This window comes from Erythrolamprus reginae, chromosome 11 (assembly GCF_031021105.1).
Source record: "Erythrolamprus reginae isolate rEryReg1 chromosome 11, rEryReg1.hap1, whole genome shotgun sequence".
NCBI lineage: Eukaryota > Metazoa > Chordata > Lepidosauria > Squamata > Dipsadidae > Erythrolamprus > Erythrolamprus reginae.
This window is the reverse complement of record NC_091960.1, coordinates 16,674,842-16,700,046: the sequence shown is the minus strand read 5'-3', so window position 1 is coordinate 16,700,046 and position 25,205 is coordinate 16,674,842. Positions and strand designations below refer to the sequence as shown.

Genomic DNA, 25,205 nt, shown 5'->3' with positions numbered 1-25,205 from the left:
AAGTTAGGTATAGTGCACAATATAAACATTACAATTAAAAAAAACATACATTCTTGCTTTTAAAAAGAGCAAGAATAGCAATGAGTAACAAGTCTAATCAAGTTGGGCAGCATATACATTTCATATCATGTTTTTCACCAGCGACCAGTTAGGTCTCACAGAGTTGGCCTTCTCCGGGTCCCTTCAACTAAACAATGTCATTTGGCGGGACCCAGGGGAAAAGCCTTCTTTGTGGTGGCCCCGACACTTTGGAACCAACTCCCTCAAGATATCAGAGTTGCCCCCACCCTCCTTGCCTTTCGTAAGCTCCTTAAAACCCACCTCTCGTCAGGCATGTGGGAATTGAGACTTTCCCTTCCCCCTAGGCTTATAAAATTTATGCATGGCATGTCTGTATGTATGATTGGTTTCTTAAATTAGGGTTTTTAAATTAACTTAAATATTAGATTTGTTTATATTGTCTTATTATTGTTGTTAGCCGCCCCGAGTCTACGGAGAGGGGTGGCATACAAATCTGATAAATAAATAAATAAATAAATAATCTAATTTTCTGTAGTTTCTTCTCTGGCAATATTACACTGCTAACTGGAGCATACAAAACATTTGTTAGACCAATTCTCAAACACAGCATTGGAACCCACACTGCATATCAGACATTAATGCAATTGAGAGAGTCCAGAAATATTTCACAATAATTTTTCCCCGCTCATCTACTCGCATTAGAATACCTTATTCCACCAGACTTGAAACTTTGGGATTAGATACCTTAAAGCTATGTCACCTTCAATCTGACATAAATATGGTTCATAAAATAATCTACTGCAGTGTCCTACCTGTCAATGAATACTTCAGCTTCAACTGCAACAATACACAAACATACAATAGATTCAAACTCAATGTAAATCGTTCGAAACTCGACTGCAAAAAATACAACTTCAGTAACAGAGGGATCTGACTGTGTGTTTCTTCCCCAAATCCCAAAAACTTTAACCTTAGATTGTTTACTGTCGACCTCACCCCATTCCTAAGAGGTCTGTAAGGGGCGTGCACAAGCACACCAGCGTGCCTACCATACCTGTCCCACTGCCCTCATTTATCTGTATTTACTTTGTTTATGTTTATACTAATACCTGCTATCTTGTATATGTTCAGACTAGATAGATGGATGGATGGATAGGTAGGTAGGTAGGTAGGTAGGTAGATAGATAGATAGATAGATAGATAGATAGATGATAGAATAAAATAAATAGCCTCTGCCTTTTGGATGTGCTAAGGACCAATTTTCTTGCTTATGTTGATATTTCTTTCTCCGTACTGAAGGAGCGGGTCCAGCAGTCACATGGGTTGCTCTTGTCCAATCCGATGGGACTGAGCCTAGTATTAAAAAAGCTTGCTGGATCCGCCCCTTCCCCAGAATTCGCTCAGTCCCACGATCCATGCGGGTCCGTGAAAGCTCGTTCCAACTCTAAAACTCCTTCCCTTCGTTCCTTTCACCAATTCAAGTAAGATTATTCCTTTTATTCAGCTTGCCGGCTAACTCAGCCGTTCCGGCTTGGAGTGGGGGGGAGAAGTTAGCAGTGCAGCCATTCGCGGCTTTTTTTCCCTCCGTTGCTGCTGCTGCGGCCGGATTGGAATTTTTTTCTATTCCTCTCGGCCTGGAGGTCCTGCCGGGCAAGCTATTGTATTTTCCTGACAAATCTAAAGGGCTATTTACCTCCTGCGGTGTGGGACTTGTTTGTCTCCCGGACTTAGCTCCCTTCGTTTGCAAACGGAGCGGTTGTTTTTTTTTTGTTTTTTTGGGGGGGGTTTTGGCGCGAAGGCCCTCGTGCCCAGTAAATAAATAGGCACTTTCGGTTTCCCTTCTTGGTCAACCTTTAAGTGCTTTCCAGTCCGCCGCTTTTGACCCCGGAGTAGCTGTGAGTTTCCTCAGGTCCATTCTCCACCGGTGTGGCCTCCAACCAGTGTGCCTTGGTTTACTTAAGTTAAGTTTAGTGAGGCCTACCACACTGCATTTAGGGACACGAACTCTGGTTCCGTCCAGATTGCCCCTAAGTCGCAGTCGCTCCTGGGCCTAGGAGCAGGGTCACTTCTCCTCTTGGGAAAGCTTTTCAAATCTTCTCCCCCCTAGATCTACCTTTGGCTCAAGCCTTGTCTTCTGTAATTGTTCAGACTATGGCTTCTTTTCCCAAGAGAGGCACTACCAAAGGTCCCAGAGAGGTCAGGCCTACTGGTGATGAATCCTCTAATATCCCCCAGGCCTCTGCCTCCTCTTCCTCAGAAGCCCATTCTTTGGCCAAGTCAACCAGGGCTGAGAAGAGAAGGGATCTAGCCCTGCAAAAAATACATGATAAATCTGCCAAACGTTTAAAGGTGCAGGCCCAAGTGCACGTAAACCCAGCCCCCCCAGAGGCCCTTAATCTGCCTCCCTCTGGGGCTACTGTGCTTTCTCTGGATGAGCCAAACCTAAATCCTCCCCAACCTAACCTATGGGGTTTAGGTCCAGAGGAGCCAGATATCATAGAAGATTCCTCCCAGCCAGGATCTTCGCAGGACTTCAGGAATCCTTCTAACCTTCCAGCTGATATTTCTTCCTTACCTCCGGAGTTTCAATCTATATTTTCTGTATTGTCTAAAGCCATTGATGCTAAACTCTCAGCTATCAATGTGCCTTCTCTGTCTCATCCCCCTCCACGCTCCTCCCGTCCCGTGAGCTCTCCTCCTGCCTATAGAGCCCCAGTCATGGAGGACTCAGATTCTTCTCAGGAAGAAAATGAGGACGTGGATGTTGAAGAGGATGATGACCCTTTTCAGCGTCTGTCAGAAGACGAGGAATCTCAAATTAAGATTCCAGCCCCGGCAGCCATTTTTCCATCTCAATTATTCAAATCTCTCCTCCTCAAGGCCAGAGCGTCCACGGGGCTGGCCGGGCAAGAGAAGCAGGCTACCACTTCCACAGACCCTCCGGAGGAAAATCTACCTTATTTCATGGAAGAACAGGAAGATAATGAGGTAATTCCTATGCCCAAATTGTTTAAAGATGCCTTGCTTAAACAGTGGGACCATCCAGCCTCTGGCTTCAACCCCACTTCCAAGGATAAAAAGTTGTATAAACTCTCTCCTTCTTATGAGGAGCTCCTTACCTGCCCCAAGCCAGATGAACCAGTCAAGACCCTCCACTCTGCTGCTGCCATGCCTGGCGAAGCAGAGGAGGTCCTCCGTCCAGAGGACAAGCGTCTTGAGCAAATGCTCAAGAGAGGTTTCTTCGCTGATTCATGGGCCATTAAAAGTGCGGCAGCAGCTTCCTTCTTCTCTAGAGCTATGCTCTTGTGGCTTCGTCAGCTCCAGCAACATCTGCCTCCAGATGATCTACGAGGCCAACAAGATTTCAACAAAATCTTCGCAGCCGCCCAATATGTAGCGGATGCTACTCTGCAATCCTCCAGGTTTGCTGCCAGGTCAGTAGCGGCCTCCACAACGGCCAGAAGACTATTATGGCTCCGCCCTTGGCAGGCGGGAGTAAGACAGAAGTGGCAGCTAGCCATGGGTCCACTGAAATGCAATCTCCTCTTCGGGGACCTTCTGGACCCTCTCCTCACAGAGACTACGGACAAGAAAAAAGTATTAGGGCCTACCACCAAGAAGGTTGCTAAGCCGCAGTCCTTTCGGCGCCCCGCCCGTCAACAGGATCAGGGGTTCAACTTTCAAAGGAATCCAGGTCAGTATTCTCCCCGGTTTCGATCCCAATCCAGGAACACCAGGGGCAGAGGTTCCCGCTATCAGAGGGGATTCTCATCTTCCAGGGCTTCCAAAAAACCCAGATGGTGAGTTTTCTGACTTTCCCATAGGCGGTCGCTTGGCTTGGTTCTCCACCAGTTGGCACCGCTCCTGTAGGGACCCCTGGGTCATTGACACTGTGGAAAGGGGTCTCCGTTTAGAGTTTGTTTCACCCCCCCCCCCCCCTAAACGTTTTATTTCTTGTCCCTCTCCCAGCTCTTCTCCATCTCGTATCCGAATGGAGGAAGCTATTTCCCATCTTTTGGCTATTAAGGCCATCCAACCGGTCCCCTCTCTTCAGAGAGGCTTAGGCTTCTATTCCATCCTCTTTATGGTCCCTAAGACCTCGGGAGGCTGGAGAGCCATCCTAGACCTAAAGTATCTGAACCAATTTATTAAATACAGGAAATTTAAAATGCATTCCCTATCGTCCATTATAGCTGCCCTGCATCCTGGGGACTTCATGGTCTCTTTGGATCTCACTGAAGCCTACCTCCATATTCCCATTGCCAAAAGCCATAGGAAATTTTTACGTTTTGCTTTTCAGGGTAGACACTTCCAATATAGGGCTATGCCATTTGGGCTCTCCTCGGCTCCTAGAGTCTTTACCAAACTCTTGGGATCCCTGGCGGCTCATATCCGGGCCACGCCCATTCATATTTTATGTTATTTAGATGACATTTTAATTCATGGAAATTCTAAAGATGGAGTGGCTGCAGATCTTTCTTCCACCATGTCGATCCTACAGAACCACGGTTTTTCCATTAATTTCGGTAAGAGTCACCTTCGGCCATCCACTTCCATTTTACATCTGGGAACCATCATTAATTCAGAGATTTCCCAGGTTTTCCTCTCCTCTGAGAGAAAACGCAGCATAGGGGATCTTATTTCACGTATTTTATCTCAACAATCAGCCTCCATAGTCACCCTATCTTCCCTACTGGGAAAGATGGTGTCATGCATTGGCATTATCCCCTGGGCTCGTCTTCATGCCAGGGAACTACAGTGGCTTCTGTTACCATTTCAGAGATCGGAGCACAGCAACTCGACTCGTCGCATCGCCATTCCACCGGCAGTTCGCAGATCCCTCAAGTGGTGGACTTCTCCAGCCCTAGACAAGGGATCTCCCTTCAGGTGCCCAGACCAGTTCGTTGTCACCACGGATGCCAGCCTATCGGGATGGGGAGCCCATGCCCAGGGCTTAATAGCCCAGGGCACGTGGTCACCGGAGGAAGCCTCCAGGCCCATCAATTGGCTAGAATTGAGAGCTGTCTCCCTGGCCCTCAAAAAGTTCAAACCTCACATCATCAACCAGCATGTTCTGATCCTTACGGACAACATAGCTACAAAAAGCCACATTTGCAGACAGGGAGGCACCAGATCCAAGGCCCTTATGAGGGAGGCCCTAAAATTAGGCCTCTGGGCGGAGAGACATCTCCAGTCGCTCCTAGCCGACCACATCTCGGGGAGCCTCAACGTCCAAGCGGACTGGCTCTCGCGAGCGACTATAGATCCAGGAGAATGGAATCTCCATCAGGCCTTGTTCCATCAGATCTGCCTCAGGTTCGGTCTACCAGTTCTAGACCTGTTTGCGACCGAAACCAATGCCCAGCTCCCTCGCTTCATCTCCAGGTTTCCATCCCCGGGGGCAGAGGCAATCAATGCTCTCAGGAGTCCTTGGCCCCCAGGTCTACTGTATGCCTTCCCTCCAATCCCAATTCTCCCAGACGTGATCCACAAGATCATCCTAGAGAGGGCACGAGTAATCCTGATCGCCCCTCACTGGCCTCGCCGGCCCTGGTTCGCGGACCTCCAACAGCTGTCCGTCCAGGACCCCTGGCGACTCCCCGTTTCGGAGGATATGTTGCGGCAGGGGGCCTCATTCCATCCAGACCCGGAGTGGTTCCACCTCACCGCCTGGCTATTATCCGGAGAGACCTAGACCTGCGAGGGTACGACCCGGACACAGTGGAAATCATCCTGAAGGCCAGAAGAGGGTCTACCAACCGGATCTACGACCATACGTAGTCCAAGTTTCATCAGTGGTGCTCGCAGGAGGGTTTATCTCCCCTGTGTCTTCCCATTCACAGGATAATCTCCTTCCTCATGAAAGGTTTCCATCAAGGCCTTTCCGCCAGCACCATCCGTCGCCACCTGGCAGCCATTTCTTCTGTCTTGGCAGGGCCTCGCAGGCAGCCTCTCCGCTCCTTTCCGGAAATCCAAGAATTTCTCAGAGGTATTGCCATCCTCAGGCCTTCTAAGGTCCACAGATATCCTTCCTGGGACTTGCCACGGGTTCTCCATTCCCTTACCCAGGCACCCTATGAACCCCTGAAATCTGCGTCCCTCAGGTACCTATCTTTTAAGGTAGCATTCCTGGTGGCGATTACATCCGCCCGACGCATATCTGAGTTGGCAGCTCTCTCAATCAGACAGGACCTCTGCCAGTTCCATCAGGACAAGGTGGTTCTGCGCCTGGACCCCACCTTTCTACCCAAGGTCAGTTCCATGTTCCACAGATCCCAGGATATTGTCTTACCTTCATTCTGTCTCCAACGGGATCATCCCCTGGCAATTAGATGGCACACTCTGGACCTTACTAGAGCGCTGAAAATTTATATTCAACGCACAGGACCCCTTCGGAGGTCTGAAGCACTCTTCGTGGCCTATCATCCCAGATCCATGGGATCCAAAGTATCTTCAACAGTAATAGGCCGTTGGATCAGAGGGACCATCGCCAAGGCCTATGAGTCAGCTTCCCTCTCCATTCCAAAGAATATTACAGCGCACTCTACCAGAAGTGCTGCCACATCCGCCGCTTGGGCGACTCAAGCCCCGTTGGAAGAAGTCTGCAAAGCAGCCACTTGGGCCTCGCCAAACTCCTTCATAAGGCACTACAAGATCGATTCTTACGCCTCAGCGGACGCTGCCTTCGGCAGAAGGGTACTCCAATCCGTTATCTCTCACGATAGCGAACTAATCCCACCCTAGGGACTTATCTATTGGGTATGTCCCATGTGACTGCTGGACCCGCTCCTTCAGTACGGAGAATAGGCATTGATTGCTTACCTGAACGCCTCTTCTCGTACGGTGAGCGGGTACAGCAGTCACTTCCCTCCCTTTATGTGCTTTCTATGCCTTCTATAACCTATCTTTCTTCTAATACATGAGAGTGGAACATTATAGAGCCTTCACATCTGAGCCTAAGTCTGCGGATTCGCGAATTCTGGGGAAGGGGCGGATCCAGCAAGCTTTTTTAATACTAGGCTCAGTCCCATCGGATTGGACAAGAGCAACCCATGTGACTGCTGTACCCGCTCACCGTACGAGAAGAGGCGTTCAGGTAAGCAATCAACGCCTATTTTACAGCTGCTATATTTATTTTTCTGTTACTCTTGTACATGGTTTCAATTGGTTTTGTGATTGTTCACCACCCATAATCACTTGTTTGAAATGGGCAGATAAAGAAATTGGTTGGATGGATGGATGGATGGACAGATGGACGGACGGAAAAATATGTGAATGAAAGAATGAATGAATGAATGAATGAATGAATGAATGAATGAAGCTTCATCTGGACAGCAGGATATCTCTAGCCCATGCAACAGTAATTTACCACTTGGACTTTATGCTTTTGTATGAGGGTGGTTAATATGGACAACTTTGCAAAACAAAGATGTTTCATGTGGTATTCTGGGAAGGGGAAGGGCCGCAGGGACAAATCAAAGCAGTCACCATGAGATAAACCCTGGCTTGAAGGTCTCCTTGTGAGGAGTAGCTGAACCCAAAGATCTTTCCTCATCTCTGGAGAGATTTTCATTGACCAAAGACCAGCTCCTGGCTAGGGATTCCATCACAGTGCTGTCACCATTCGTGGAGTTGCATAAAGGGACATCTGATATGGCATCAATTATCACCTAGGAGCCCCAAGTAGTAATATATCTTGAGCCAATCCTTATTCTCTGGTATTTCTGGAAGTACCATGGAATAAGGGGAAGTAAAAAATCTATAAATTTTGATCCATGATTATAGAAAGAAAGGTAGCTGCTCTGTTCTCCAACTGCCAAGAAGCATTGAGGTTTATTACATTGATGGCCTCTGGGTATTGTAATAACCAACAGAGTGCAGTTTAGTCAGAAGCAACTAATGTTAAATGATTCAGGAAAGCAGAATGGAAATTAAATGGCTTGATCCAGGTGGAGTTAGGCATTTCAGGGCAATAAAGACTGAAGGAATTCTAGAGGAATGGTAAATAATTCTCACAGTTCCCTTGACTATAATGCCAGCAGTGATAAGGTTGCATGGCACTTAGTTTGCGTGCATGTGTAAAAAGGCAGTGTCTTGGGAGGTGACCAGAGTTTTAAGATGGGGTATATCTTGAACTGTTTATGCAATAGTTATAGCTATCACCAAGAACATTGGGATGATTCAAATGCTTATAATGTTCTAAACCTGGGGTCCTTCAACCTTGGCTACTTTAAGACTTGTGGACTAAAACTCCTATAATTCAGGCTGGGGAATTCTGGGAATTGAAGTGCACAAGAAATCTTAGGGAGGTTGGCAAGATGCCTGGAATCAGTCCACAAAACAGAAGCCAAGACAGATAAGCCGAGCCGAGGTTTTCCAAACAAGAGGCACATGAATGAACAAGCTATCAAACGAGTTGTTTCCTACAGAGTTTTTTCCAGCTTCACTGTTCCTTAAGTAGGCTATGGATGTGGCGAATTAGCCCCAAGCCTACTCTCAAGGAGACCTCCTCCTGAGTAGCCATTCCAGCCTTTTGGCAGCTCTGCCTGTTCATGCATAAAGTAGAGGCTCCTCCTCTTCTTCCTCAACACTGCTGTGAGGCCTCGGCGGCATCTCTGCCTCTGGCACTGAATCCTCACCAACCTCCTCACTTTCTGACTTGGGTGCCAGCTGCATAGACTGCTTGCACATCACCTCATTGGCCTAATCTGGGACTGGATCCACTACCAACTACACAGGTTGCTGGCAGGTCACAACAATGTCAGCATTATCAGATATACAGAGACTCAGATTCAAATATTGCTAGTTAAACAAATTGTGTTTTCCTCCTCTCTTTCCATTACAGGTTCTTATCTGATGGTCAATTCCTCCCAGCACAATCCAGGGCAGAAAGCACAGATCCTCTTCCAGACCTTGAGTGAAAATGACACTCACTGCCTTCAGTTCAGCTACTTCATGTACAGTCGCGATGGGCACAGTCCTGGGACTTTGAATGTCTTCGTCAAAATGAATGGAGGGCCACTGGGAAGCGTGGTGTGGAATGTGTCTGGCTCCCACGGTCGGCAATGGCATCAGGTGGAGCTCGCCGTCAGCATGTTTTGGCCCAATGAATATCAGGTGAGATGAGGCTTGTTATCAGGCACAAGAAATCAGGAAGCAAGGTGGTTGAGATGATTACAGGTTTATTGCATGTTAACGCTGTCTACAATAATCTACTACAATAATTACTACCGGTACTAGTAAAGGATCTCAACCACTCAAAGCAAATTGGTGATAGACAGGAGTCAATGGAATTCAAGGTGGGCTGGACTTAGATCTCTTTTGGTTATGAAAGGATTTGAGACTGATGACACATTTGACTTCTCCTTCAGGCTGGTCATCTCATACAGTTCTAGGCCACATTAACAGTGGGATAGAATCAAGATCATGTGAAGTGCCTTTATAATGCCTTGGGAAGGCCACACTTGGAATACTGCATCTCGTTTTGTTTGCCATGATGTAAAAAGGACTCTAAAAAGAGTGCAGAGAAGAGCAACAAAGATAATTAGGGAACTGGAGGCTAAAACATATGAAGAACAGTTGCAGGAACTGGGTATGTCTAGTTTAATAAAAAGAAGGACCAGGGGAGACATGATAGTAGTGTTCCAATATCTCAGGGGTTGTCACAAAGAAGAGGGAAGATTCTCCAAAGCAAGGAGAGAAGCAACTTTAGAACTAGGGAGAAATTTCCTGACAGTGAGAGCAATTGGTCAATGGAACAACTTGGTTCCAGAAGTTGTGAATGCTCGAACGCTGGAAGTTTTAAAGAAGATGTTGGATAACCATCTGTCTGAAGTAGAGTAAGGTTTCCTGTCAAAGCAGGGGGTTGGACTAGAAGACCTCCAAGTTTGCTTCCAACTTTGTTGTTTTTGTTGTTGTTATTATCATTATTATTACTATTATAGTTGCCTTTCTGGAGAAACCTTGTGGGAGATTTGGGATAAATTCTGATGCTTGAGGAAAACAATCTCCTGAAAAGGGAAGTGTATGGCTGAATTTACATACAGAACCCTAAACCATACCATGAATTAGCAAAACCCATTTACCATGTCCACTGAACATGCAAAATCCAAAATAATAAACTATTCTATGCCTTGAGGCTATAGGTTGAGATAATTACCTGTTTTCCTGTCTTCTACTCTATTTGTAACCTGCCCAATTAGGTGGCAGCACCTAGCTCTCCTTTAAAGGTCTGAAAAAGCTCGGCAAGTTTTTTTTTTTAGTTTTCGATTGGGTGAATGCCAAGAAACCCCAGATTGTAGATTAGAGTTGAGAATTCACAAGAACGCCCCAGAAAAGTATAATGTATTGGTAACACCATTTCCAATTGTTTCAAAAGCTGCATGGACATTGCATAAAGTCAACAGACGTTGAGCTTGACTGGAAGCACACATGATTTTAATATTCTCCGTACTGAAGGAGCGGGTCCAGCAGTCACATGGGTTGCTCATGTCCAATCCGGTGGAACTGAGCCTAGTATTAAAAAAGCTTGCCGGATCCGCCCCTTCCCCAGAATTCGCTCAGTTCGCATATCCTGCGGTTGTATTGTGAATGCTCGTTCAACATTCTAACACCTTCCCTTCGACCTTTTCTTCAAAAAAGTAGTAAGATTTATTGTCTTTATTCAATTACTTGCACTATTTGCGCCAGCCGTTTTTAAAAGGAAAAAAAATAAAAAGCGGCTAGGCTTTTTTACTTGGGAGAAGTTGCGGTTTCGTTTTCCCCCGGCGGTTTTGCCGGTTACGATTCCTGCGGCCGCTTGTGGATTCTTCTAATCCCTTGGCCTGGAGGTTCTGGTGCAAGTATTTATTATTGGATTATTGCTTAATTATTGTATAAAACTATATTTAAGGGCTTATAAAATACCTCCTGCGGAGTGGGACGCCTTTAGTCTCCTGGACTTAGTCGATCGCTTTTCCCCTTAAGAAATTCTACGAAGCGATTTTTTGGCGCGAAGGCCTTCGCGCCCTTTCTTAAAATATCTAGGCCTCTCGTGTTGGCCTTCTGCCAGCCGCGTAGGCCTCAGTCCACCGCGTGGATCCGGGAGCGGGCCTTGGGGGTCCCAGGCTAAATTCTCCACCGGCCTAGCCTCCAACCAGAGTGCCTTGGTTTTACTTAATTGCAAAGTTTAGGGAGGCTGGCCCCGCTGGATTTGGGGGCACGAACTCTGGGTTTGCCCAGATTGTCCTCACGTTTCAGCAGCTTCGAGGCCTCGAAGCAGGATCCATTCCTCTTGGGAAGTCCTTGAAATCTTCTCCTTATAATTTAATTATTGGCTCAGCCTTGTCTTCTGTTAATTGTCAGACTATGGCTACCTTTCCCAAGAGAGGCACAACTAAAGGTCCCAGAGAGGCCAGGCCTACAGGCGATGAGATTACTAGTATCCCCCAGGCCTCTTCCTCCTCTTCTCCAGGGGCCCGCCCCTCGACCAAGGTCACCAGGGCCGAGAAGAGAAGGGACCTAGCCCTACAAAAGATTCATGATAAATCAGCAAAACGTTTGAAAGTGCAGGCCCAAGTAATCAGTAGTCAAGACCCACCAGAGGCCTCTAGCCTGCCTCCTTCTGGGGTCCCTGTGTTATCTCTGGATGAGCCAAACCTAGACAGACCCCAACCTAACCTATGGGGCATAGGTCCAGAGGAACCAGATATTATGGAAGATTCCCCCCAGCCAGGATCCTCCCAGGCCTTTAGGGATTCTTCTGCCATTTCTGCTGATATTTCCAGTTTACCTCCTGAGTTCCAATCTATTTTTGCTGTGTTGTCCAAAGCCATTGATGCCAAACTCTCCTCCATCAATGAGCTTCCTTTACCTCTTCCTCCTTCTCGTTCCTCCCGCCCCTTGGGTTCTTCCCCAGCGGTCAGAGCTCCTATTCAGGATGACTCAGAGTCCTCCCAAGATGAATATGAGGATGTAGAGGAGGATGAAGACCCTTTCCAGGGCTTATCTGAGGACGAGGAATCCCAAATAAAGGTCCCTCCTCCCATTACTATTTTCCCTTCTCAACTATTCAAATCTCTCCTCCTCAAAGCTAGAATTTCTACGGGATTAGCGGCCCAGGAGAAACAAGCCTCCACTTCCACTGATCCCCCGGAGGAGAATTTACCTTACTTCACAGAGGAACAGGAGGATAACGAGGTAATCCCTATGCCTAAATTATTTAAAGATGCCTTACTTAAACAGTGGGATTTTCCAGCCTCTGGCCTTAATCCCTCTACCAAGGACAGAAAGTTGTATAAACTCTCCTCTTCCTATGAAGAGCTTCTATCCTTTCCCAAACCAGATGAACCTGTCAAAATTCTTCACTCGGCAGCGGCTGTGCCAGGCGAGGCGGAGGAAGTCCTCCGTCCAGAGGACAAGCGCATCGAGCAAATGCTCAAAAGAGGTTTCTCCGCTGATTCCTGGGCCATTAAAAGTTCTGCAGCAGCCTCCTTCTTCTCCAGAGCCATGCTGCTGTGGCTTCGCCAACTTCAACAGCACATTCCTCCAGATGACTTGAGAGGTCAACAAGACTTCAACAAGGTCTTTGCAGCTGCCCAGTACGTGGCTGATGCCACCTTACAATCTACTAGATTTTCTGCTAAGTCTATTGCAGCCTCTACAACGGCAAGAAGACTCCTATGGATTCGCCCTTGGCAAGCGGGAGTTCGCCAAAAGTGGCAGTTATCCCAGGGCCCCTTAAAGCGCGACCTTCTCTTCGGTGATCTTCTGGATCCTCTCCTCACGGAGACCACAGACAAGAAGAAGGTTTTGGGCCCAACCACAAAAAAGGTTACTAAAACGCAGTCCTTTCGTCGCCCAGGGCGCCAGCAAGATCAAGCGGCTTCCTATCAGAGATCTCCAGGTCAGTATTCCCCCCGCTTTCGTTCCCAAGGTAGGAACTCCAGGGGTAGGGGTTTTCGCTTCCAAAGGGGAGCTGCCTCTAACAGGGCTTCAAAAAAACCTAGATGGTAACCTTTCCTCCATTCCCATAGGGGGTCGCCTAGCTCATTTCGCTGCAAATTGGCGTCTCACCTCCAAGGACCCTTGGGTCATTGACACTGTTCAATCAGGCCTTCTTTTAGAATTTATTTCTCCTCCCCCTAAACGTTTTATTTCCTGCCCTTCGCCCAGGTCATCCTCAGATTGTAACCGTATGGAGGAGGCCATTTCTCATCTATTGTCCATTAGAGCCATTCAGCCGGTCCCTTCCGGTCAGAAGGGCCTAGGTTTTTACTCCATCCTATTTATGGTTCCAAAGTCCTCCGAAGGTTGGAGAGCCATTTTGGATTTAAAGAAACTAAACCTATTCATCAAATATAGGAAGTTTAAAATGCACTCCTTGTCTTCTATTTTGGCCGCCATTCACTCGGGAGATTTCATGGTCTCCTTAGACCTCACTGAGGCCTACCTTCACATTCCTATAGCCAAATGCCACAGAAAATTTTTACGTTTTTCCTTTCAAGGCAGGCATTTCCAGTATAGGGCGATGCCATTTGGCCTTTCCTCGGCCCCTCGGGTCTTCACAAAGCTCTTGGGGTCCCTGGCGGCCTATATCCGGGCGTCTCCCATCCACATTTTATGTTATCTTGATGATATTTTAATTCATGGGAACTCCCTAGAGAGAGTGAAATCAGACCTTTCTGTCACCATGTCAGTCCTTCAGGACCATGGGTTTTCCATCAACTTTGAAAAAAGTCACCTCCAACCTTCCACTTCCATTCCTCACCTGGGAGCCATTATTGATTCAAAATCTTCCCAGGTTTTTCTCTCTCCCGAGAGAAAACTCAGTATAGTGGAGTTAATTTCTAACATTTTATCTAATCCTTCAGTATCCATAGTTACTCTATCTTCTCTTTTGGGGAAGATGGTGTCATGCATAGGCATCATTCCCTGGGCTCGCCTTCATGCTAGGGAACTCCAGTGGCTTCTGTTGCCTTTTCAGAGATCGGGGCACAGCAACTCAAATCGACGCATTGTCATCCCACTGAGTGTTCGCAGATCCTTCAAGTGGTGGAAGTCTCCGGCCATGGACAGAGGATCCCCGTTCAGGTGCCCGGATCAATTTGTCATCACCACAGATGCCAGTCTATCGGGATGGGGCGCCCACGCCCAGGGGATGATAGCCCAGGGCACGTGGTCCCCGGAGGAAGCTTCCAGGCCAATAAATTGGCTAGAGTTAAGAGCCGTCTCCCTGGCTCTGAAGCATTTCTCTCCTCGCATCCCCAACCGGCACGTTCTCATTCTCACCGACAACATTGCCACAAAAAGCCATATCTGCAGGCAAGGGGGCACGAGATCCAAGGCTCTCATGAGGGAGGCCCTCAAGCTGGGCCTTTGGGCGGAAAAACATCTCCAGTCGCTCCTAGCCGATCACATCTCGGGGAGTCTCAACATCCAGGCGGATTGGCTATCCCGAGCAACGATAGACCCAGGAGAGTGGAACCTCCATCAAGACCTGTTCCATCAAATCACCCTCAGATTCGGCCTACCAGTCCTGGATCTCTTCGCGACCAATGCGAACGCCCAACTCCCTCGCTTCTATTCCAGATTTCCATCCCCGGGAGCGGAAGCGATCAATGCCCTCCGGAGTCCATGGCCTCCAGGCCTACTCTATGCATTTCCTCCGATTCCAATCCTCCCGGACGTGATTCACAAGGTCCTCACCGAGAGGGCCCGAGTAATCTTAATCGCCCCTCATTGGCCCCGCCGGCCCTGGTTCGCAGATCTCCAACAGCTGTCCGTCCAGGACCCTTGGCGACTCCCCGTTTCGGGGGATATGCTGCGGCAGGGGGCCTCTTTCCATCCAGACCCGGAGTGGTTCCACCTCACCGCCTGGCTGTTATCAGGAGAGATTTAGAGCTGCGTGGGCATGACCCTGATTCAGTGGAGGTCATTCTAAAGGCCAGAAGGGGCTCGACCAACCGAATCTACGACCACACGTGGTCCAAGTTTCACCAGTGGTGTCTTCAGGAAGGTCTCTCCCCTCTGTGCATCCCCATACACAGAATTATTTCCTTCCTTATGCAAGGTTTCCATAAAGGACTCTCTACCAGCACCCTCCGGCGTCATCTGGCAGCCATTTCATCTGTCCTAGGGGGCCCCCGCAGACAGCCTCTCCGATCCTTCCCTGAAGTTCAGGAATTCCTCAAGGGCATAGCCAACCTCAGACCTTCCAAGGTCCACAGGTATCCATCCTGGGATTTGCCACGGGTTCTCCACTCCCTCACGCAGGCACCATACGAACCCCTAAAATCGGCGTCCCTCAGGTACCTATCCTTTAAGGTAGCTTTTCTGGTGGCTATTACCTCTGCCCGACGCATTTCGGAGCTGGCTGCCCTCTCAATCAGGCAGGACCTTTGCCAATTCCATCAGGACAAGGTAGTCTTGCGACTGGACCCCACCTTCTTACCCAAGGTCAGTTCCATGTTCCACAGATCTCAGGATATTGTCCTACCTTCCTTCTGCCTCCAACGAGACCATCCCTTGGCAATTAGATGGCACACCCTGGATCTCACCAGAGCGCTGAGAATATATATCCAACGCACAGGACCCTTTCGGAGGTCAGAAGCACTTTTTGTAGCCTATCATCCCAGAGTCATGGGGGCCAAAGTGTCTTCAACAGTAATAGGCCGTTGGATCAGAGGGACTATATCTAAGGCCTATGAGTCGGCCTCCCTCTCAGTTCCAAGGAACATCACTGCGCATTCCACCAGGAGCGCAGCCACCTCGGCCGCTTGGGCGACTCAAGCCCCGTTGGAGGAGGTCTGCAAAGCAGCCACTTGGGCCTCGCCAAATTCCTTCATCAGGCACTACAAAATTGATTCTTACGCTTCAGCGGACGCTGCCTTCGGCAGAAGGGTACTCCAATCCGTTATCTCACACGATAGCAAGCTAATCCCACCCTAGGGACCATCTATTGGGTATGTCCCATGTGACTGCTGGACCCGCTCCTTCAGTACGGAGAATAGGCGTTGATTGCTTACCTGAACGCCTCTTCTCGTACGGTGAGCGGGTACAGCAGTCACTTCCCGCCCTTGTATGTGTCTTCTTTACCTTTCTATCTCTTTCTTCCTCTAACAATGAGAGTTGAACACTACAGAGCTTCACAACTGAGCCTAGTCTATGGATTCGCGAATTCTGGGGAAGGGGCGGATCCGGCAAGCTTTTTTAATACTAGGCTCAGTTCCACCGGATTGGACATGAGCAACCCATGTGACTGCTGTACCCGCTCACCGTACGAGAAGAGGCGTTCAGGTAAGCAATCAACGCCTATTCTATGGAAATGCAGCTCTTTATTTATGAGAAAGATGAACATGCAAGACAAGAGGATTTCACTGGATTGTCCATAGTAATTGTCTAATAATTAATTAATTGTCACCAGCCCATTCTTTTTTTTATCCCCCTGGGATGGATGCTTGCCGCTGTATAATCCGACTGATTTGTGCTAATTTCTGCTTTATGATCAGATGAGATTTATTATCACATTTTCCCCAAAGGAAGTAGATCATTGGCTTCAGGTAGTCTTCCCCTCAGTCTAGGTATCTGAAAATCCATGATCCCCTTTATGGCATTCTTTGCAGTTCTTCAATAACCCTGCAAATTGAAAGAGAATTTATCGGGGAGGGGGGGGGAAATTAGCCTTGGGCAGCAACTGAATATCAACTGCCTTGACAGGTCCTTTGCACTCCAAGTTGCCCAAAATATTGTAGATTTTCAGGGATGCCGAAACTTCAGCCATTTATATGGGGCAGTAAATCAAGTCGTCTAAACAAGAGCCCTATTTTATTTTCTTAGATTTCTTACATTTTTAAAGAAAAAATAACAAAGGCACAAGCAAAATCAAAACATGATGAAAATAATTAATGAAAATATCTATCACATTTCTATCCCTGTTTTTCCTCTGAGTTCAAGTTGAAAACAGGTGGTCCTCGACTTATGACTGCAATTGGACCCAAAATTTATGTTGCTAAGTAAGACATTGGTTAAGTGAGTTTTGCCCCATTTCTTGCCACAGTTATTAAGGGAATTGCCACACTTGTTAAATTAGTAATATGGTTGTTAGGTGACTCTGGATTTCCCATACACTTTGCTTGTTAGAGGGTTGCCAAAGGGGATTTAATGTAATTTATTTTAATTGACTTTTAAGCTGCCCAACTCCTTGCAGACTCTGGGCAGCATAGAATAAAAAAAAATAGTGTATAAAAACAGTATAAACAATAATCAATAACACAATAAAACAATGGCAATATAAAACAGTTAAAAAACTCCCAAATACAACTATTTTTCAAGAAACATTCATACTTCTTGGGCCGGGCTAGTTGGCCAGCTCAACAGCTCCAGGCCTGGCGGCAGAGCCATGTTTTCACAGCATTTCAGAAGGCTAGGTGGGTGGGGGCATTGCGAGTCTCAGGAGGCAGTTGATTTCACAGAGTCGGAGTCACCACAGAGAAGGCCCTCCCACATGGTACTGCCAATCAGCACCGTTTGGCCAACAGGACCTGCAGAAGGCCAACCCTGTGGGTTCTGGTCAGTCACTGGGAGATATGTGGCAGAAGACAGTCCCGTAAATCGTCTAGATCACATGACCCTGGGACACAGCCACCATAATAAATATGAGTCAGTTGACAAGCACCTGAACTTTGATCCCATGATCGTGAGGGATGCTGTAACGGTTGTAAGTGTGACAAACATTCCTCACTTATTTTTTCTTCAGTGATGTAACTGAATGGTCACTAAATGAACTGTTGCAAGTGTCAACTCACCAAGCATCCCTGGCCTGCTCTTGAGTTGCCATAGGCAGGAGGAAGTAAAACTGATGTGGCAGCATAGCAGCCTCAACCAGAAGCACATTCCACACAGCTGCCTTGAGTTCTGTTGGAGTGGGCAGCATATAAATACTGTCAACTAAGTCAGAATCCAAGTCAAAGTACTCCTCAAAGTTCCAATTTATTTCCAGAGCCATCCTGACACCCACACAGGGAAACCTGGATCTGAGTTTCCCACCCAGTTGAACGTTCACATCACTTGTCCTCCACCCAAAAACCTGTCATGTTGCCCCTTCAGATTGTGCCAGCGTGGCCAGTCCTTTCTTTGCTTCCGGTCCCAGTGGGTTGACATGCCCTTGAACTACTCGAAAGAATGCTTGTTGATGGCTGCATCTGTTCCCTCCTGAAACCACCCCTCCCAAATTCCCACAAACATCAGGTCTTCTATAGATAGTGTGACAAGCCATTGATTTATCATCAAATTCTTCAGTGGCTTGACAAATACAAACAAATAAACAATAAATAAATAACTTTCTATAGTCCCTGAAAGTGCTTTGTTGGAGAATGTGATTTATGAAACACCCTGGGAAGGAGGGGGGAAAACAAGATCATAATTGGGTCATAAAAAAACCAATCAATCAATCAATCAATCAATCAATCAATCAATCAATCAATCAAACAAACAAATAAACAAACAAACAAATAAATAAATAAATAAAGTGGGGCAGAGCTGACTTCACTTGGGTACATGCCGACATGTTGCTCCTAGTAGACAACTGGATTTCTTTTGAAACTTGGCTTGAGGCTCATGGTTTAATTATGGCCTCCATCGGAATCCTGACAGTAAGTCGAGAACTATCTGTATTTATATTTTACCTTCTTTACACAATTTTCTTTAGATAGGTTAGTTAATGGGTTAGATCAAGGTAGTGCCCAACTCCGAGTCACCCAGTTAATTTCAGAGTCAAAGCTGAAGTAAAGTGTCCTCAGTTCTATTTCAATATTCCAGTTGTAACACCACAATGTCTCTTTTTAAAACATCCTTAGGTATTATTTGAAGCCGTCGTTTCCAACGAAAGGCATGGCTACTTGGGATTGGATGACATCCTGCTCTTGAATTACCCCTGCTGTAAGTGTCACACTTTCTCGGATCAACTTTTCCATTCCGCTGTGGTAGCACAGACTTGCCCCAGGTCCCTTGTGGTTAGCTTTAACCTCTAAAAGAATGAAAACTTGGTCCTGGGGAAGATGATAGATAATGCAGTGAAGAAGATGATTGCATGGTGGAATTTGCAATCATGCTAGGAGTAATAAATACTAGGGCTCTGCTACTACTTGGGCTTATTCCAAAAAGGTTTTCTGTCTGCTCAAGGGCATGAAAGTAGCACCCACTTGCAATTCCTCACAACAGCCGCTTCCCCCTACAGCATTGCGTTCTCTCCCTCCCACCCCCCATTTGGGGTTTTCAATTACAAGAAAAGATGCCGTTTCTTTAACAGGTTGCAGAGAGGCACTATGTTCTCATCCTTATAAAATAAAACCCCTTTATGAAATAAAGAATGTAATAAAGATGAGGAGCGAGTAAGCGAGTGAGCTGGCGCTCCAAAGATATTCTAGCAATTGCGCTCTACTTAAAGGATGTTTAAATTAATCTTCACCACCCTCAACCTGTTTTATACCCATTCTTTTGAGCTACAGTTTGCGTGGGAGGGGATTAACGACAGATCTTCTTGTCTATTTATCTCTCTTTTGGCAGCCAAAGCACCTCATTTTTCCCGCCTGGGTGATGTGGAGGTAAATGCGGGACAGAATGCCACTTTTCAGTGTGTAGCTGCCGGCAAGGCTTCGGAAACAGAGAGATTCCTCATGCAGGTGAGCAGGGAAAGGTTTGCCACCATTTACTCTCCTTGGAACTACTTATCTGTTCCTCTTTGCTCTTGTTTCCTTCTATGAGGAGTGCAGCCAACCCATCCTTTGTGCTCTTCCACTGGCTGAAATAATAACGCCTGTAATTAGTGATGGGCGAACCCGACGGTGTTCGGGTTCGGCAAATTCGGACGAACTTTACACAAAATTCAGATGAACTTGAACCCGAACGGGGAATCCCTCCCACGAAGAGATTCTGGGGGCAGAGCTTTGATGTTACGGCAGGTTGCTAAGGACGCCAAGGTGATCACTTCCTGGATTCCATGGAATCCAGGAAGTGATCACCTTGGCGTCCTTAGCAACCTGCCGGTGACATCAAAGCTCCAAATGCCGAACACAACCCTGAACTTTGCCCGAAGTTTGAAAAAATTTCAGATTCGTGTTTGGCATACCGAACACCGCAAAATTCGGTACGGACCCGAATTGTGCGGGTTCGGTTCACCCATCACTATCTGTAATAGGATGCAAGGGGACGTGGTGACTCAGTGGCTAAGACACTGAGCTTGTTGATCGGAAAGTTCAGCAGTTCAAATCCCTAGTATCGCATAACCAAGCAAGGAATCACAGCCACTGGCATTACCGGAACGCTCCCAGTGACCGGCGGGGACATGCATGCATCTAATGGGCAGGTGTGCATGCATCGGTGCAAAATTCAGCTTCTGCGCATGCACCAGAAGCAAAATCTCGCATGAGTATGCGTGCACAAGTGAGATTCCGGCAATTTTTGCTGATATTTTTGCTTCTGAGCATGCGAAATTGCCAAAGTCTTGCTCTCTTGCCCATCCTTATGCAAGATTTCACTTCCAGCGCATCCGCAGAAGCTGAATCTCGCGCCAACGCATGTACACCCACCCGCCGGTCAGCTGGAACTGCACGCACAGATCCATTTTCGCTCCTGGGGTGGTGTTCCCCCACATCCCGCGTGCATCCAATTACTGCACGTAAGGGAATGAAATCCCATTAATTGTCCCAGCTTCAGCCAACCTGGCAGTTCAAAAGCATGTAAAAATGCAAGTAGAAAAATAGGGACCATGTTTGGTGGGAAACAAACAAACAAACAAATGCCGAAGGCAAACAAAACAGTGTTTTGTGTGCCTCCGGCATTTAGTCATGCCGGCCGTATGACCATGGAGACGACTTGGGATAGTGCTGGCTTTCGACTTGGAACTTTTATCTTTGTAAGATACAATTGATATAGGTTGAAATAAGCTTTCCTTTCTGAATTGAACTGATCTGCCACTTACCAGAATCTGGGCTTCCCCTTTTCCAGAATTGATTGTTGCTGGCAGGTTGTTATTGTTTGTTATATTTTATTCTGTTTTTAGTTGTGATTATTGTGAACCACGCAGAATGCTGCTGGAATTGGGTGACATATAAATATCACAAAATAAATAAATAAATAAACCTCTTTTATAATCTTAGGGAAACATTTCTTTCAGGAGAATATGTTTTTGTTTAATTTGCCCAAAGGAGCAAATGTTCCCATTTTTTTCTTTTTAAATAGAAAGGGAAGCAAATTCTAGAAAAGCAGACCACATCCCAACATCATTGAGTTACGGTGGTGCAGTGGTTAGAATGCAGTAATGCAGGCTACTTTTGCTACCTGCTGGCTACCTGCAATTTGGCAGTTAAAATCTCACTAGGTTTAAGGTTGACTCAGCCTTCCATCATTCCAAGATGGGTAAAATGAGAACTCAAATTGTAAACCACTTAGAGAAGGCTGTAAAGCATTGTAAAACAGAATATAAGTGCTATTGCAATCCTTTCTTATAAAACATGATGTTTATTGAATCATAGGCTGCAAACGCCAATTTCTTTAAGAGTCAGGGTGAAACCTTGACAGTGATGGTACTCTCGTTTTTCTGAATGGCAGAAGCAGAATGGGGCTGTCATTCCCACCATCTCAGTGAAGCACATCAGTCACAGAAGATTCTTGGCTACATTTCAACTGGACCAAGTCTTGAAAGGAGACCAGGACTTGTACCGCTGTGTGACTCAGTCCAGCCGGGGCTCTGGTGTCAGTAACTTTGCTGAGCTGATAGTCAAAGGTATGTATCAACGGTGTTGGGATCAGCTTGCCTGGTCACTAGCAGGAAAAACCAACAGTATATGTACAGATTAGGTGAAACATTGAGCATTATTATTATTATTATTGTTATTATTGTTATTGTTATTGTTATTTATTAAATTTGTATGCCGCCCCTCTCCGTAGACTCTGCTCCGGCCAGTTGTTTGAATGAATGATGTATGAAGGTTCAATATTGGGATTTTAAATTGTATTTTTTATCATTACAGTATATATTTTATTGTTGTACACCACCCCGAGTCCACTAAGAGAAGGGCGGCCTATACATATATTGAACATTAAGGGAGACTAGGATAGATCTATTTCGGCCTTATTTCGGCCTCAACAGGTAGTCATGCCCTCACTGGGACTTGAACTTGCAGCTTTAGCCTTGTAAACCAAAGAATTAACCTCTAGGCTACAGTATCCAATTACTTCAGCTCTGCACCAGAGAAGGGTTACATGTTTTTTGTGTCGAATCACCCTGGTATATTGAAGGAGCATCACAGTTTCCTTTCTGCCTCTCGGGCCAAACCAGGGCAATTTCCAATGCAGTTAATTTATTCATAACCAACAAACTATATTCTGTATGTGTCACATGTTTTTGCTGAATTTGAAAATTAAGAGAGACTAGGATAGATCTATTTCGGCCTTCTTCTGGCCCTATCAACTAGCCATACCCTCACTGGGACTCGAACTTGCAGCCTTTGCCTTGTAAGGCAGAGAAATAAATAAATAAATAAATAAATAAATAAATAAAAAACAAAAAACAAATCAATCAAACAAACAAATCAAACAAACAAACAAATCAATCAAACAAACAAACAAACAAACAAACAAACAAACAAACAAACGTTGTAGGTTGAGGACTACTTGTGCTGACAAATAGAATTCAAATCATTATTCGGATTTCAAATGTCTAGGCCTGAGCTTGTCGATCAGAAAGGTTGGCAGTTCAAATCCCTAGTCACCAGGCTGACTGCATCCCCTTGAGAATGGCAGGAGAAGGCCTCCAGGCTTCTAGGGAAGGTCAGGCCTGCGCTGCTTCCTGAACTGCAAAGACTCCAGACTTGGGCCTCTCTTCACACCTCCCTCCAGTCAGTAATGGGCCGCTCCCAGAACGATAGGGATTGCCGTTCCAGTAGCAGAAATGCCAATGCACACACATCCACATGGGCATGATGTGCCCCTGCATTAGATTTGGCTTCTGCACATGCACAGAAAGCAAAATTTCACACGACGATGCTCACACGTGTGCGTATCCGTGGAAGCAAAGAAATCAGTGAAAATCATCAAAATCTCACATGTGTAAATGTCTTCGTGCAAGATTTCACTTCTGCACACATGCACAGAAGCCGAATCTCACGCCAGGCACACCCACACTGGATACGTGCGCTTGCCCACTGCCAGTAGGCCACTGCCAGTAGCACTGGCAGTGGGCAGCCTCCAGTGTAGCTGCAGATTCCACCACAGCTGATGTACCACATAATATTTTAGACTAGGCTGCATTTTGTAGGTTGGGGAAGAAAGAGAGAGAAAGAGAGAGAGAAGAAAACCCCACAAGGATAATGCTTTCCTTGCATATCTTTTGTTCATCGCTGTGGGCGGATGTTGTTCCATGTTACTTATTTATAAAGAGGCTTTAGCAGCGCAGAAACGCCTGCCATCTGCCTGTGATAGTGAGCCCTTCTGGGAGAGGGGAGAGGGAAAAGGCCTCGCCTCTGCATCTGTTTGACTTGGAAGGAGCTAATGTGGGAAGGCAGCCCAGCTTTTGAGGATGCTCATCGTGGAACGGCGCTTCCTGCATTGAGGTGATGGACCAAGACTTGTCATGTATGCATGGCTGGAGAATCCTATTTGTTCTGCAGGCCATGTTCTTGTGGTACGAACCAAATGGAAGCCATATGAAAGAAAAAAATTAAATCAAAAAAGAAAAAAACCCCACCATATTTTTCAGAGTATAAGACGCACTGGAGTATAAGACGTACCTTAGTTTGGGGGGAAGAAAATAGGGAAAAGAATCTGCTTACCAGGTATTCATCTGGCTAGCGTCCTTAATGTGGTCAGCTTCAGCACATTATTTTATCCCCTGGGACTTAAAAAAAAACCTTATTCAAAGAGAGTAACAATGAAAGAGCTTGCAAGCAGGCAAGAGCTGGGAACATCATTAGCACCTGGTTAGGGCTGGAAAGAAACATTTGGAGCAAGTAGAGCAATGGAAAAAAAACACCTGCAAAGACTTAGGGCTTGGAAAACATTCTTTGCAGAGAGTAACAATGAAAGAGCTTGCAAGTGGTTATGATGTTGGGAACATCGTTAGCACCTGGTTAGGACTGGAAACAAACATTAGGAGAAAGTAGAGCAATGAAAAAAACTGTAAAGACTTAGGGCTTAGAAAACATTATTTGCAAGAACCTTGCAGAGATGGTCATTAGCATCTAGTTAGGGCTGAAAAAAAAAGCTTCGAAAAATGCTACATTCAGACACAGATGAATTTTCAGCCTCTTTTAGGGAGGAAAAAGGTGCATCTTACACTCTGAAAAATATGTTACATTAAAAAAAAGAAAAAATGTAGGATTCTATTCTCTCTCTCCCTTCTTCCCCTTTCCCTTCCTCCCCCTCTCTCTCCCTCCCTCCTTCTCTCCCCATCCCTCCATCCTCTCTCCCCCTCCCTCCCCCACCCCCTCTCTCTTCCCCCTCCCTCCCCTCCCTCCCTCTCTCTGGTATATGATTTACTTTTCTTTCTTCCTGACATTCTCCTTACTCTCTCTAAACAGCACTCTTCAATAAGGGCAGACGGTCTTTCATAAAAGGACTAAACCAAACTTGCACAAGTGTTTTGAAATTAAAGAGACATAAAATTAGCCCAAGGGCTACAGAGCATCTACCTGTAATATACAAATTGGCTGATATCAGCTTGATTCAATTAAGTGTTTGCGTCCTTCAGAAATTGCAAGCTGCCTTTAGACATTAAGTGCGTGGAAGGTGGCTTTTAGTACAAAACAGCAATCATGAAATGAAAGCGGTGAGAGTAAACATCATCTTCTGGTAATGTTAAACTCCACAAGTTTAAAATAATTGGATGAATGACTAAAGAGGTAAAGGAAATCTGAGGATGAGTATGCACAAATACTTCAACTAGGCTCCTGAAGTTCCAGTGTCTGCATTTGAGCAGCACACAGAGGTTGATAAAGTTAGAAAATCAATCAATTCAGGAACTTAATTCTTCAAGTGGTTTGAATGAATAGTTGCCCGCTATCTATAAACTTATAAACTTTAAAAAACTGGCTATGGTCCAAAGCCTGGGTCACTGAATGTGTCAAAGGTCTCGTTTCCTGCTCATACAGATAGTCCTTGACTTATGACCACAGTTGAACTCAAAATTTATTTATTTGTTTGTTTGTTTA

General features: G+C 46.2%; 1 protein-coding gene across 2 annotated transcripts in view; it reads left to right on the top strand.

The window, feature by feature from the left end:
- PTPRU (protein tyrosine phosphatase receptor type U) overlaps positions 1–25,205 on the top strand; it is a 558,855-nt gene that overhangs the window by 247,526 nt on the left and 286,124 nt on the right. For both annotated transcript variants that reach the window (XM_070764504.1, XM_070764505.1), the window contains exons 3-6: positions 8,867–9,138; positions 18,855–18,936; positions 19,564–19,679; positions 21,607–21,781. In XM_070764504.1, the coding sequence (XP_070620605.1) occupies positions 8,867–9,138; positions 18,855–18,936; positions 19,564–19,679; positions 21,607–21,781 (645 nt within the window). The remainder of the gene's footprint in view (positions 1–8,866; positions 9,139–18,854; positions 18,937–19,563; positions 19,680–21,606; positions 21,782–25,205) is intronic.